The sequence below is a fragment of the Sinohyriopsis cumingii genome, chromosome 16 (genome assembly GCF_028554795.1).
Source record: "Sinohyriopsis cumingii isolate HCF-2022 chromosome 16, ASM2855479v2, whole genome shotgun sequence".
NCBI lineage: Eukaryota > Metazoa > Mollusca > Bivalvia > Unionida > Unionidae > Sinohyriopsis > Sinohyriopsis cumingii.
The window spans coordinates 16,624,899-16,641,139 of NC_142976.1; the positions used below are offsets into that span (position 1 = coordinate 16,624,899).

General features: G+C 35.0%; 1 protein-coding gene across 1 annotated transcript in view; it reads left to right on the top strand.

Moving 5' to 3' along the window:
* The first annotated feature begins 200 nt into the window (after nucleotides 1-200).
* Nucleotides 201-16,241, top strand: part of LOC149780001 (golgin subfamily A member 2-like) — an 80,594-nt gene continuing 64,553 nt past the window's right edge. The window contains exons 1-4 of the mRNA XM_089936725.1: nucleotides 201-475; nucleotides 8,963-9,175; nucleotides 11,854-11,909; nucleotides 14,756-14,819. Of these exons, the coding sequence (XP_089792851.1) occupies nucleotides 428-475; nucleotides 8,963-9,175; nucleotides 11,854-11,909; nucleotides 14,756-14,819 (381 nt within the window). The 5' untranslated portion in view covers nucleotides 201-427. The remainder of the gene's footprint in view (nucleotides 476-8,962; nucleotides 9,176-11,853; nucleotides 11,910-14,755; nucleotides 14,820-16,241) is intronic.

Here is a 16,241-nt window from a genome sequence, read left to right on the forward strand (position 1 = left end):
TTCATTTTCCTTTAATTTCTGCTTTTATTATATTCTGAATTACGAATTCTTTCTATGCCATTACCCTTATATCATCTCTTGGTACTTTTCTAAAATATCAGTCTTATTCTGATGGCATCTAGGACCAAGAGTCCATATGACTTAGTATACATTCTTCCTGGTTTTGCGTAATCCTTGGATTGTCCGTTCTTGTACAAGTCGTTGCGTTGTCCCTCATTGTAGTAGTTAGTTGGTTATTTGCATGTAGTAGTTTTTGACAGTTAATCTTGTTATATATCATCTTTACTGGCATTCGTACACACGCTTTGTTTACCGTTTATAAACGAAGACACAATAAATGGAACTTTAACAAAGTTTGATACTTTTATTTTCTGCAGACCACTATTTCCGTCGTCGTGTCATTGCTGCGCACGCATGGGGAAACAAGATGGCAGATTCTGCTAAGAGAGAGAAGATAGCGGCAGCACGGAAAAAGGTTTTTGCCTTATCTTCTGTACTCTAGTCACACGTCACATGACACGTCCACTGGAAAAACGTAGAACTAACTGCAGCTTAATATAAGAGTCTTAATTTTGGGCAGAATCCATTCTTTAAATCGCAAAGTTTACAACGATTGGCAGCAAATTGTGTCACTTTTCATCGTTACGTCAACACAGCACTTATTTAACTGCAAGTAACCGCACACAGGCACACACGCAAAACATACGTCTTCGGACATATCGACAACAATATCAATCAGGCAGCACCGTTTTTATGTAACAATATATACATTGATAAAGTATGGAATTGTTCTATGGTATGGACAATATTCCTAGGCGTCGATACAGCTATGCAAAGGGGTGGGGTTGGAATCAGCATTTTACTGCATGAACATGTTATGAAGTAGGAAGTCATTCAGCCTTGGTACTAGAGACCAAAGTTTCAGTAACGTAGCCAAGGAGTGTCACAGTCGGTTGAACTAGAGGTTAATTTTCTTTAGTGAAAAGGGCTTATCATTTTTGGTGACATTTTATCTGACATTTGTCTTATTAAAGAAAAAGGACCACAAAGTAACCAACTGAAGTATTTCTTAATTATCATAAATTTTCAAACCGGCATATTGTACATTGATGTTAGGGATGACTGGACGAACAAGTTGTTCTCTGCCTTTTTTTGTGGACATGACTGGTGGCTAGTACTAATATTAGTACCCTTACTCCTACCGCGTGGACAGGGTACTAACATGAGCATATACGTGTCAATGGAGCAAGCCGGGTGTGATTCACACCAGGCACTCTTTTAGCTTAATATCAACAATTTGAACATATTCCTTGCATATAATCCAAAAATTTGAGTAGCCCTCTTATTTAATACCAGAAGTATCGAAAATCATTGTAAATAGTTGTAAAATCTCGTTTACATTTTTTATCCGATATTTTCGTTTAGGTCGTCCGCCATATTAGTTCAAATAATGATTACTTCCATTCTCAGCCTCATTTGTCTGTGTGCCATATAAGGACATTGAGACCTTATTTGGAAACGTAAACAAATCATAGTAAAAATTTGGCGCGGTCCGAGTCAGAAATTCTGCTCATTAAAGTAAATACGGTTTATCTCCAACGTTGAAATTCCACCAAAAAGTCATTATTTGCCACTTGATTGATAATAACTTAGGGTAGAATATCCAAATATGGTCTGGCAAGTCTTATGTAGAAAAGAGGTCACAGCGAGAGTCTCGCGTTATATGTTATGGCAGTTATGGTGAGGTAAGTGTAACTGTGCCAATTTATTTTATCGTTTAAGGGCTTTATAAATTCAAAAAAAGCCAAACTTTCACAACATGTTTATACTTATGTAGTAGATTTCTATACTGTTTGATTTTCTGACTTTAGTGATGATTTATTTTGCTCCATTACATGATATGGGACCAGTTCGTAGCCTTAACCACAACAAAATCAAGTTGAGGCTATGACATTTTAACTAGACTGGTGGCATATACAGTGGTGCTTGTTACGATTTGTGGTGGAACATCAGTGTTTTGATTTTGTGGACTATCAGGCTGCTCATTAGTAATTTATAAATTCATTTTTCTGACCTTCATGTGTATAGTAAGTAAAATCACACTTCTTTTGAGCCATGGCATTGAATCACTCACCTTTTTTGGTATTAATCCTTGTCAGAACAGAACACCTGTGTATCCATTAGTTATTGACCTGCAATTTAAATTTCTAATGCCTGTACGGAAGGCAGTGTCACCCAAAGGTAAGTGTAATATTAGCTCCACCCCAAGCATTAGTTTGGGTGATGCTGCATTCCACCCATACATCAGCAATTTAAGATGTTCCAACAGATCTCATACCTGAGGTCTGCTCCACCAGTATTGTCAGAAAAATAAAACAAGGCAGACAACAACTTACTGGTTGAAAGATCGACATATATTACATTGTAAAAGTAGCTCAGGACCATGGACTTTTATGTCTTTGATCCAGCTGTACCCATACATGGTCATGCTACCAGGTGAAGAGGGTGACAGTCACCGAAAATTTTAGCTTCGCCTTCTTCTGTTATTATTATGACTTTGCCCAGTGACTTTTTTAGACATAAACTGAGTGAAAGTTGTTTATGGCATTTGTAATACACCTTTAACCCACCTGAGTATTTCGTTGTGGCAAGACTAAGGCAAAATGCATTTGATCCATGCGTTGATATCAATTGCACCCACAAAACATACTTTTGCAGATGTAGCAGCATGTGTTTGACTATTACCCTTTCCTCTGCAAGTTATCATTTGTTATCACTGCCTGATTTTCTCAAGCTATCATATAATAATAAAAACATTCCAACTTGTGTTTTAAAACTTGAAACATCAATATGTAAAGAATGTGTTTTAAGAAATAAATTTATGAATATATATATATATATATATATATATATATATATATATATATATATATATATATATGTATGTGTGTGTGTGTGTACTTGTATTTTATTTGTTGGAAGAATACATACTCCCATTTCATAAATCATTCTAAGCCAGGGGTCAAGCTTCCAGCAAAGTGAGCAACCAAGTCACCTAAATAATGTAAACTTCACCTTCTTCTGTTAGGAAAGTGAGAACGATTTTGCCCTATGATTTTGTTTTAGAGGTACATTGACTATACTTTTTGAGATACCCCTTTGCCTTAGCCAGGTTAGTTAAAGTGTTGTGTTGAAGAGATGTATTTATCAAGCCATCAGTAGCTAGGCCTAGTTTTGATATCCATTACACTGACAAACAAACTCTTGCACATTCACAGGTATGTGTTTTGATAGCTGATTGACCATTTACCCTTTCCCAAGTAAGTTAGCAACTATCACTGCCTGATATCCACATAGTATCCTTTGATGATTAAAACATACAAACTGTTTCAGAACTTTAACAATTGTATGTTAATAGCAATTTGTGTTTTAAGAATGGAATTGGTGATGGATATTTTATTTGCCTCTTGTACACTTTTTTGTTATAAAATTAGTTTGAAACTGTATGTAAACCAGGGCTAACTGGGAAATAATGGCAGACATCACTTAGTAAATTGTCCGTTTTCATAAATCATCTGGCAGATATATTTAGAAAAATATACAATTCATAGAAAAGAAAGCCTTGGGAGTATGCTATTTAAAATTTAACTTTAAAATACAATTATTTAGGTCAGAAATGTTTGGGATAGTGCTATGTTGTGGAATTCGCAAGAAATTCTGTAAGGTCAGAGTTGTTTTCTGTCTTAACTCATATTTGTGAAAATATGAGGAAAAAAGCGGCAAAGCAGATATTATTTAACCAATGCCTAAAATTACTATGAGTACGTAGACAAATAAACAAACCATAAATTTGCAATCCTTTCAATGGACTATTATAATAAAGCTATATAAAGTGAGTGGTTAAATTACAATAAAAAAACTCCTAAAAAATAAATGCACTCACATCTATGTTGACTTGGTTGGAAAGAAGGGTTTTGTTCATATACCGACTTTAAAGGAGCCATGTCTGTAATTTTATGCATTTTTACTGTGTTATGTATGAACAGTTATGGTAATGTTTTAGCCGTAACAAAGAAATGAGGAATAACAATATGATCTGAAGACACATGCATTTGCCTTCATGTACATTGTAAAAGGGTTGTTTCAGATACATTTAGAAATCTTTGAAAGTGCCGTTATTGCAAACTTTTAAAAAATAAAATAAAAATTGATTAAGAGTAGTTGATGAAGCATTGTTACTAACTTGAAATTACAATAATGTAAGCTGGTTACTCAGTTAAAATTTGTTATAATGTAGTTTCAACTATTTGTCTTATGGACAGAATAACTCAATTTTGTTTAACTTGAAAATAAAGTATTGCTTAAATCTAATGTTAATTGCAAATATGAATATTGGGAAATAGAGGGCATAATTCAAATAAGAGAACACCGATTTTATATATATATATATATATATATATATATATATATATATATATATATATATATATACACACACACACACCGTATTTGTTGGGACACCATAAATTAATTTTAAAAGTATTTTTTGTCTGCACTGTATGTTCTGGGACACGTCGTTTTTTTCGAGTCGTAAGTTGTGGGACACCATTTAAATCATTCTAAAATTACATATCAGAAATTGCACTCCAACTGAAATTTTATTTTAAAAATATAAAACTATACTTGACATAAAACTCTTTAATCCACTGCAGCAGCATCTCATCAACACAACCCTTATCCTGCACACGTACGATCTATTCTTTTGGTACATGAATATATTTTTAGCTTTCTCATACGGTGAAAAAAAGTTAGAGACAACAGACCACCTGAAGCGGAAACTGCAAGGACAAAAGTCAGATGTTTTCAAACTTCACTAGTCTTGCTAATTCTCACACTTTTGACTCCCATCTTATAGTCAGTCCATCCAGGAATGCGATCAAAGTACACGAGTTTTATCCATGTTAATGATCATATTGTTGGCGAAATGATCTATTCATCACGTGATTTTATTTTGCTCCAAATGTTCTGGATGATGCTGTGTCATCGGTGTTCGCGCATGAAGCATTATATTGTAAACTTTAAAAGCTGTTCCATTGTTTCACTTTATTTTAAAAAATGTGTTTCACTTTATTTTAAAAAATGTCTTCAATACTGGTGAAAAGAAACCAAAGTTAGCTTCCATATCTTGGCCGTCTTTGTTTATTCGAAGCTAAGATATAAAAAATTGGCACACGTAAAAGAATCCAAGTCGGCTTCTGAAGTCAGCTTGCTTTGCAATAAAATAACCTTTGTATTGATATCCTTTAAAAAAAAATCGGCTTCCAAGTCCAAAGTCGGCTTCTGACATCGGCTTGCTTTGTGATAAAAATAACCCTTTGTCTTTGGTGTCCTGTCGGTAAGTTCAAAGAAGAAGTTTACTGTTGGCTGCCAGCTGTGTTTATTTACCACCAGGGCTTCTATGTGCTTGGCATTTTTTGTAGTAATTATTACAAAGGTGCACTGATGTCTGCAGATAAATAGTAATGATACTTTTGTAACCCACGCCGGCAAAAAGATTGTCAGTTGCACTCAGGTGAATGTGTTTTTAAATAATGATTTTTATTTGCAAGATACTGTCATACAGTCGACCTGGATATGAATTATTCTTGGCTATTTTGAACCTAACACCGTGCCATGCGTGAATGGCAATTGTCTTCAATATATCGGTTGATTATTTCCCTCTCATTTGCGAATTCATGGACATCTGTGCACAAAGCACTATATTGTGTCAAAATTTGTTCCATTGTTTCAATTTATTTTCAAAATTCCCGTGAATATAATTGAAAAGTAACCCAAGTTTGCTTCCATATCTTGGCCATCTTTGTATATTAAACAAAAATAATCGGCTCACTTCACAAAATACAGTCAGCTTCCAATGTGGGCTTGCTTTGCAATAAAATAACCTTTATATTGATATCCTTTACCCGCCCAAAAAAAGTAAACAAAGTCGGCTTCTAAGATCGGCTTGCTTTGTAATAAAAATCACCTTTTGTCTTTGATGTCCTCTCGGTAGGTTCAAAGAATGACTTAAGTTATTGCTGCCAGTCGTGTTTATTCACCACCAGGGCTTCTATGTTCTATGTTTTCGGCATCTGTGGTAACAATTAATACAAAGGATCATTGACATCTGCGGGTAAATAGTAAGGATAATTTTGTAACCCAAGCTGGTGAAAAGATTGTCAATTACACTTAAGTGAATGTGTTTTCAAATGATCATTTTTATTTGCGACATACTGTCATACAGTAGACCTGGATATAGTTCAATCTTGATTATTTTGCACCCAACACCGTGTCATGCGTGAATGGCGTCTTCAAGATATCGGTTGACTATTTCCCTCTTGTTTGCGATTTTGTTGGCTCCAGTTTTCAGTCGGATAACATGTTCAAACCTTGGAGCACAACCACACACAGTTTCTTCTCAATGTTCATGTGAACAACGTGGTGTTTGGTATTGGACATTATTGATACACACTACAGTATGGAATCCTACGCTTATGGATTTCGTGGAAATATTTTATTCTTAAATGCTTATGTTGAAAAAAGAAATAAATCATATCAACACAAGGTTAGTTTCTTTCTTTTTATTATCAATTCAACGTTTTATTTATGTTTTATTGCATCATGCAGTGGGTGGGGGAAGCACAAATGCAATACAATTTTATTTCGTTTCTTAAGTCTTGGGACATATGACCAAAGTGAAAAAATGTTTCACCATAAGTTCAGGGACAGGAAACAAATTAATTATTTTATCGTGTCCCAACACATACGGTATATATATATATATATATATATATATATATATATATATATATATATATATATATATTAGGTGACTGTGACCCACTTTTTTATGCTTTACCAACTTCGGTCTAATTCTGGATGTTCCTGCTAGAACTAGGGCAAACAAAAAAATGTCTTGTTGTGGTAATCCAACTCTCTAGCCCATTAATTTTGCAGAAAAATAAAGGTAATTAAAAATTATTTAAATATTATGTAAGATATATAAATCTTTTTAAATAGCCAGGATTTATCCAGTGATGAAAACATGGGAAATTCCTTTTCTTTAAATTCCTAACCCTATGTAAAGTATGAAACTATAGGGCATTTAATTTCCAGTTTTCCATTTACATGAGTCATAGCCCTAGTTTGCTTTCATTTTTTTTAGGGCTCACTTAGTATAATATGGGGGCCCCGAGTGGTCTAAAGCGCTCACCATTCCGGATCACTGCCATCTCACCTCTGTCAGCGTAGGTTTGAGTCCAAGGCTCGGCTAGCGTGGGTACGCCTGCCAGTAGCTTCTCGTGGGTCGGTGGTTTTTCCCTGGGTTTTCCAGGGTTCTTCCTTCACCAGTTATATTGACTGCCATGTATATCCTATCTTGTGCTGAAAAATGGTGTTAAAACCTAGAACAACAACAACAAAAAAAAAGTATAATATGACTAAGCTTTTTGGGGGGATTTCAACCAGTCAGCTTTAGAGTGATTAGACTTTGAATATTCATTTTCAGGTATTTTACATTATTGTTTAGGAGAGCTATAGTCTCTGATTGCTGATGTACCAACATGTAATTTTACTTTTTACGGTATTACTTGCTATAGGAATATTGCTTATAAGTTAAAGTTATGACATACCTTTATTTTGATGAGACCTTGATTGAATTGGATTTCATGGTATTTAGAAGAGTTGTAGTCCTTGATTGCCTGTCTGTTCAAACTTATGGTTTTGCAGCATTATTTCTTCTATTAAAAGTCCTTCCAATCAAATTGTACAGAGTGGTTTCCTTCAGTAAGCATCCATTGCTGCTAGCAACAACAACAAATATTATTATTATTATTATTTTTATTATTATTATTATTATAAACTACACTACATGATTTTGATAACATTATAAGAATTCATCAAAGTCTTTCAGCACTCTGCTCTGTCCTTAGGGAGATTGACTTCTCCCTATTATGGATGCATAAGATAGTATCTTACAAGAGACAGAACAATATAATGTGTATGTGTAAAGTTAAATGTCTATAAGTAGTTCAGACCTGCAGATATATAGTTATAGACCAGTGGTTCCCAAGCTTTTCAAGTAGAGGGCCATATCTACTATTTTCGGTAATTAAGCGGGCCACAATGTTACAAAATTATAAATGTTTATCAGTGTTCATAAAATTATAAAAGTCATGTAATATCAGTGTCGTTCCAGATTGTATTTTCCGTAACAGAAACACAAAATCTGCTGATTAAGCAAACCGGTTTACCACTACCACTAGGCACAAACATAAATTTCTCCATGCAATCTGCGTTGAATTCACGACAAGCTATGTCCTCATATTTGCATTGTTTGATTCTGTGTTATTCACGTTCATGCTTATCAGCTTGAACAGATAATTTTTATTTGAAAAATCTAATTTCAATACCAAACTGCAGACTACTAAACAGTTGTAACAGATGACATCATGGCATCTTGTGCGCAGTCTGATTGGTCAGCAAGGCTGGGAAAAGGGAATTTCCAAACGCTTTGTTCGCAAACGCAACAGGTGCACTCGATAATTATATCCAAGCACAACAACCATGCACAGAGTGAATTTTCGAACGCCAATGGAGCTCTGAGTGCTTGACCAAAATAACAGACTTCTTAGACTTAGAAATAACATTCTAGACTCTAGAATACTGTAGATTGTGCATTATTGCAACTTTTGTTTAGTTGTTACTTATTTATTTGAACATCAATAAATTTTTGAAATTATTAAAATACATTATAGTAAATATAGAGGCCCCACAGACCACTTTCTGAGAGCTGACAGGCCACAAGTTGACTGTGGGCCGTGGTTTGGGAACCTCTGTTATAGACTGTCTGCCTTGTACAACAATAATATTAGATCATTAATTGTTGATAAGTCAATGAAGAAAATGTTTTATCCTTTCCTAGTTGAAGAAGTTCCAGAAGGCCGGGGGAAGGTCTGCAAGTAAATCAAGGGAATCTACTAGTAGTCCAAAGCCCAAAGCATCAAAGACCAGTAGCAACAATTCTGACTACTCTGATGAAAAGAACACTGTGACACCAATCTTATCAAATAATTATAGTGAACACATCTCTTCAGACACTGAAGAAAAGGCAGTACATTTACAATCAGAATCTCAGGTACAGGTACTCATGTAATTTATTAGTTTACTGGATAAAGTGAATGTTAGATATCGCTTATTAGTTGTCTGATTTCAATATAAGTGTTGGATTTGAAGTCAGTAATGTTGTTATGAGTCTGTGCTCTTAAAATAAGTAATAGAAAAGAGTGAAGACAACAAGCTTTGTAAAATTTAACAAATAATTTATTTCCTTGAATACAGAGTGAAAATGAGAAAAAAAAGAACTTATGATATTGCGAATTAAATCCCAAAATAATCCAAGAATTAAAGACACAAGCCCTAGTAATTTAAAGTCCTGCATAAATTTCAGTAAAAGTCCTGAAGAGATCCAACACTGAAGGCGATGACATGTCTGTTAAAGCTTATGGAGTGCTGATGTGTCAACAGTCTTTTGTTAAATTGGAGTAATATAATTCCAGGTTTGAATATATTATAAATTCCAGTGAATGTCTTTATCCAAGAATTTTATCAGACCACTTTTGTATTTCCAGAGAAAATAATCACTTGAATTCAATAATTTGAAGAATATAAAAGGACTTTCAAGTTGCCGTTACTAAAAATATAATTATTTCTGAAAGTGTGCTCAACAGAATTTGACTGCATTTTGCAGAAATTATTATATAGAAGTCTTATATTTAGTTTTTACAAATGATGCTAATTGGTTACCAAACAACCAAAACAATGTTTTGTTTACAAAACACCTGTCACAGTTTGACCAAATATGACCAAAAGCACTTACATGTAGTGTATTTAAAATATTTTCAAATGATGCCAATGTGCCAGTGCTAAAACATTGTCCAGAATCTGACCATATTTAACCCTAAGTTTCCTCTGATACAGAAATTTCAGATTTTTAAAATGATGCTAGTCTGATGTCAAATATGGCTGCAGATAGTGAAAATCAAAGTTTCCATTAAAAATCTTTTTCTGAAAAGTTATTTAACATAATTTCACCAAATTATTAGAATCCTGGAGTAAAGGGTTTTTAAGTTTTTACAAATAATGCTTATCTAGCATCAGTACTGTTACTAAAATTTGAAATTAAAAGAAATCTGAGAGTTTGACAGCATCCTTACAGAAAAGTGTCAGTTTTGTACACATGATGTCAGTTTGAATATGACCACCATTATAAAAAATATAAAGACCTTTAAATAGAGTTGTCTCCAAAACTGCTTTTCCAAATTTTACCAAGAGCATCCGTGCATACAAGTGTTTTAGATTTTTTTAACAGATGATGCTGATCTGACATCAAATATGTCTGCCATTAGTTTTTTAAAGAAAGTTTTAAGAACTTTTTCTTGAAACTGATGAACAGAATTTGTCTAATTTGGACAGAAAGCATCCCAGCGTTACAGGCTTTTAATTTTATACAATGCCGATCTGTCATTAAATACAGCAACTGCTACTAATTCTAGAAAACTTTGAAAGAAGGAATCCCGGCTTGAATGCCGTTCAATATTGGGACAAATGATATTGATGTGCCATCAAATTTGGGTGAAGATACGGAATACAGGAAATTTTAAATGTATTGAAAATTAAAATCAGCCTTTCTTTTCAGCAGTACACAAACAAAAGGCCTTTTAAAAGCTATCCATGAGGCAGAAGTAGCCCAAGTACACATATTCTTCCACTGACCAAATAAAGCTTTGGACTGTAATACTCATAATGGACTTGTGATGATGCCGGAGTCTATTATTTGTTAAAAACACAAATAACAAACAGTTGAGAAAAAAATTAAATACACGTATTACTATGACTATACATCTGAATGACTCAAAAAATATTTTGCAGTCTTTTAATGGACAAAACATTAAACTGCTGTGTTGGCAACAAGTCCACCATTGAAATTAAAGTCCAATGCCACATTTGTTGAAGGTAGAATATGTGTATGTTACCTACACTTGCCTCATGAATTCAGGTAAGAAGACTTATGGAGTTGCATAGGTTAAAAGAAATACTAATCTGCATGAATTCAGGTAAAAGGACTTTTGGAGTCACGTAGGTGAAAAGAATGGCTGATTGACAAGATAGATTAGTGATGGTCATACAAGTGACAGTACATTAAGTGTCTGTTACATTTGTATGTGTAGTGTTTCTTGTGATTTTGAGACAGAATGATGCTGTGAGACCTCAGTCAGATAAGGAGGAATGGTGATGTTTGTTTATTTATGTATGTGAAAGTGCAATTTATACATTTGATGGATGCCCTTAAAGTACTTTACTTTTTACATAGATGTGACAATTGTCACTTTTTCAGAATCAGTAATATACTAGTGCTTTTAAAGGTTACGAGTGAAGGTTATGTAATGATGCCAGTTCAGTTGTATATAATTTTGAACAATACTTCATACGTGGTTCAGTTAGAGACTTGCAGATTTTGGATATGATTTGGTGACTTATCATCTGGAGATGTTACAGGTGGTTTTTGAATTTCAGTCTTTGCCTTGGTATCAGAGCTTGGGGATGAGAAGCTACAAATAAAACAATTAAAATAAGGGGAGTGGTACATGTGTAACCGAGATAAGAGGAAGATTATGCTTTGTTGCAGACATTTTTCATTGTTATTATAAGTATTATTAGATGAAAATATAAAATAAAATAGTCAGCAATCAGACTATCTTTTGTAATGGTGTTTTGGTATTCTGGCATCTCATTTTGATTTTTATATCTATACAGGCACACATTTCCGCTCCAGATGGAAACGTTGATGGTATTCCTGAGGATACCATAAGGTAAAGCATTTGAATGCAATTACCCCTCACTGCAAAACCCCTCATTATACAGTATATAACTTGGGCATGAATAGACCCCTTTGTACCTGATATAATTTGACTTGATAAGACTCCATTGTACCTTAAATAACTTGCATATGGATAAGACCCCACTGTACCTTAAATGACTTGCATATGGATAAGACTCCATCGTACCTTAAATAACTTGCATATGGATAAGACCCCACTGTACCATATATAATTTAACCGGATAAGACTACATTGTAACTTAGTAATGGACAAGACCCCATTGTACCTTATATAAAGTTGACTGTACACAAGGCCCAATTGTACCTCATATAGCTTGACTATACATAAGGCCCCAGTGTACCTTATATAACTTGACTATACATAAGATCCATGTACCTTGGATAATTTAGATATTTATAAGACGCTGTACCTTACATGAAAGCATCTGCCTCAGATGCAAGAGGTTACGGGTTAGAATCCTGTCCAAGTCATACCAAAGACATAAAAATAGTACTAACAGCTGCCTCACTAGGCACTCAGCATTCAGAGGTTAGCGTAAGGACTGGTCGGCCTGGTGTCTGGATAATGTGATGGGGGTGGAGGCATGATACTAGACTGGTCGGCCTGGTGTCTGGATATTGTGATGGTTGGGGGAGGCATGATACTAGACTGGTCGGCCTGTCCATGGCAGCATGAGCCATACATACTGTTGTAATCGGCTGGGAAGTAATGTGGGTGGACACCTGACCTCCAATCATTTTGATTATGAAGATAATTAAGAAATGAGGTGTGCAGAGTGCAGTAGCTTTGATTACTCCACTAAGATGAAACACCATGGATCAGTTATCTACTTGACTTAGTGACAGATGTACCCAGACAAGTCACAGTGATGTCCACTTTGCTCAAGCAGTTGAGATTGCCACTGATCCATATTTGTTCAGAGAAACTAATTCATTCCTGGCTCTTTGTGCCAAAAAAGAAGTTTGGAGCATTTCCATGATATCACACCACTCCCATCACTCATTCAAGGATGCTGGTCCATGATCTATGTTTAGTCCTTATGAAAGAGATGCTTCTGGCTGCAGCAAGATAATCTCTGACTTCAAGTCCAGTTCTGAGATATCCAGATCTTGTTCACTCATATTATATAAGAGGAAACTTCTGGATGGCCCAACTCGTTTGAGCCATCATCTTCCACCATCACTAAAACAGCTATTATACATGACTTGTAAGTTATGATAATGCTAACATGCAGTATGTGTGTGTGTGTGTGATTTGGATTTTTAAAATAGCTTTTAACAAATTTTCAGTCACATCGCTAAGATTTCTGCAGTGTGGCAGTTTATAGTGATGTCTAGCGCTATGGCATCATGCCATGGACATGTAGCAAGATGTCTCAGCCAGTTACATTATCCTGACACCAGGCTGACTAGTCCTATCACTAACTCTTAATGTTGAGTGCCTAGTAAGGCAGCTGTTAGTACCATTTTTATAAGTCTTTGTTATGACTCAGCCAGGGTTCAAACCTACAATCTCTGGTATCCACAGCAGATACTCTAACCACTAGGCCACTGGGACAGTCTCAACATTAGAGTGAGTGAGCTATAATGATAACCATAGATGTGAACTACATGCAGTTCTGATGGTTCAGAAGTTATAATGACACAGACTGGTTCCTTCCTGGGAACACGTTTTTGTCATTAGTCAACCAACAATAACTGTTCATTGTCTCCTCTTGATTAGTCTCATGAGAGATGTTACCTAAGATACAAAGAATAAATCCACATAAACTGTAAAAGATGATTCCTACCAGTGAAGGCAGGAATGCATGGTACAATCCCACAAGCACTGGGTTCATGGCTTTTAGGAAGTTGTTAAATCATTGTACTCTGAACTTTCACAGAATCAAGTACACTAATGAAGATTTCAGCTTACAAAATATGAGTGACTTGTTCTTGAATCTGGTCATGAATGTAATGTCACATATCAGGACATGGCAGTGTCAGCTGACTGGCACACCGATTCTAACTACATTAGCTTCCATTTGCATTAATGGCCTTGCTAAGGAGAGAAATTAATTTTGTTAGGTTAGTGAAAGCGGCACAGACAGACCACACCCATTCATGAAAGTGCAACCTTAGACCCAGACTTGAATTTGCCCCTTTCATTGGATTTGTCTGGAAACATTTGATGGTCAGATAATAATTTTGGAATCCCACAAGATCTCCCATGCACATGTATAAGCAAATTGTGTCTCAGTGTTCATCCACTTAGTAGACTCCTCATGCTCCTACTGGGTGCCACAGGAAGAGGTGGAATGCTCAGCATTTCCTCCTTTTACCAATTAACCTGTTGTATTGTGATCAGGTAATGCATCTGACAGAAAAAATGAATGTTTATTTCTTCCATAATGCTTACCTGATCATGAGACAAATCATCCCACCCACCTATCCTTGTAATGCAAACATTCTTTAAGGTTTTGCTCAAATAAACACTGTTACATATGGATATACTTAGAATGTAGAAGAGGATGTTAACCACTATGAGTTGCTTTTGGATTCAGAGATAACAGAAGTTATCCTAATGTAATGTGATCAGTTAAATGTTGTTGGAGAACATAATTTACTGCAAATTTGCTTTTAGATTTATTCCAGTGGTTATTTATTTTATTTATGATATTGTATACATTGTCTTTTTATTAAAGAATGTCTTTGCAAGATAAGATTCAGAAGCAGTAGTTATCTCAATTTAATTCTATTGAAAACAGAAACTTGACTTTAGTAAATGTTATGTCCCAGAAACTCTTAAAGGATTGTCTTGGTATTTTTCTCTTTTAGAACAACAGCTTCCACTGAGAGTCTACAACAGTTGTCAAGACAAATAAATGGCCTACTAGCAGAGGTTTGTATCTACTGATATAAATGGCCTAATAGCAGAGGATTGTATCTACTGATTTAAATGACCTACAAAGTTAAATGACCAACTCGCAGAGGATTGTATCAACTGATTTAAATGGCATAATAGCAGAGGATTGTATCTACTGATTTAAATGGCCTACTAGCAAAGGATTGTATCTACTGATTTAAATGGCCTACTAGCAGAGGATTGTATCTACCGATTTAAATGGCCTACTAGCAGAGGATTATATCTACTGATTTAAATGGCCTACTAGCAGAGGATTGTATCTACTGATTTAAATGGCCTACTAGCAGAGGTGTGTATCTGCTGATATAAATGGCCTAATACCAGAGCTTTGTATCTACTGATTTAAATGGCCTCATATCAAAGGTTTGTACCTACTGATTTGAATGGCCTACTAACAGAGGTTTGTATCTACTGATATAAATGGCCTACTAGCAGAGGTTTGTATCTACTGATTTAAATGGCCTACTAGCAGAGGTTTGTATCTTCTGATTTAAATGGCCTACTAGCAGAGGTTTGTATCTACTGATTTAAATGGCCTACTAGCAGAGGTTTGTATCTACTGATATAAATGGCGTAATACCAGAGGTTTTTATCTACTGAAAAAGATGGCCTAATAGTAGAGGTTTGTATCTACTGTAATAAATGACCTACTGGCAGAGGTTTGTATCTATATATATAAATGGCTTACACATATCTGTCAGCATTATCAGTAAAGTAATCAGTGTATCATACAACCAAATCTTGTCAACTTCCTAATGATGCCACATTTTTTATATGAAAATAAATTGTTTAAGAAAATAATTGCCAGAAAAATCTCACTAAAGAATCCTCTTAAGCAGAGATGTGGATATGTATCATTTAACTTAAACAAGCTTGCATCAGCCAGGTCCATGTTCACTCTACGTTATCAAATTTTTTCAACATTTACAGCAACTAAATGTCAGCAGTTTAAACGTGTAAACATTGCAGCCTTAACAAGAAATTGTTTTATTGCAGCCCATTGAGTTAAAGTACTTTATGGCAGCCCATTGTGTTAGTCTTGTTTTATGATGGCCCATTGAGTTAAAGTCCTGTTTTATGGTTGCCTTTTGAGTTGAAGTCTTGTTTTATGGCAGCCCATTGAGTTAAAGTATTGTTTTATGGCAGCCCATTGAGTTAAAGTTCCCCCACATAAACAAGTATGGTCTAAACACATGGGTGTGTTTTATCAGTCCAGCTGTCAGCTGGCTGCTCCTTTTGTCTAGTGACGACTGATTGTCCACAATTAGTATGATTTATCATTCATGACATGATGTTTCCATAGACTGTGTTGTAAACTGACCTGTGATAGTGAAACTGATGATGATAATGATGTTTCCCTTGCTTTGGTTCATGACACTTAATTGAGTTTTGAAATGA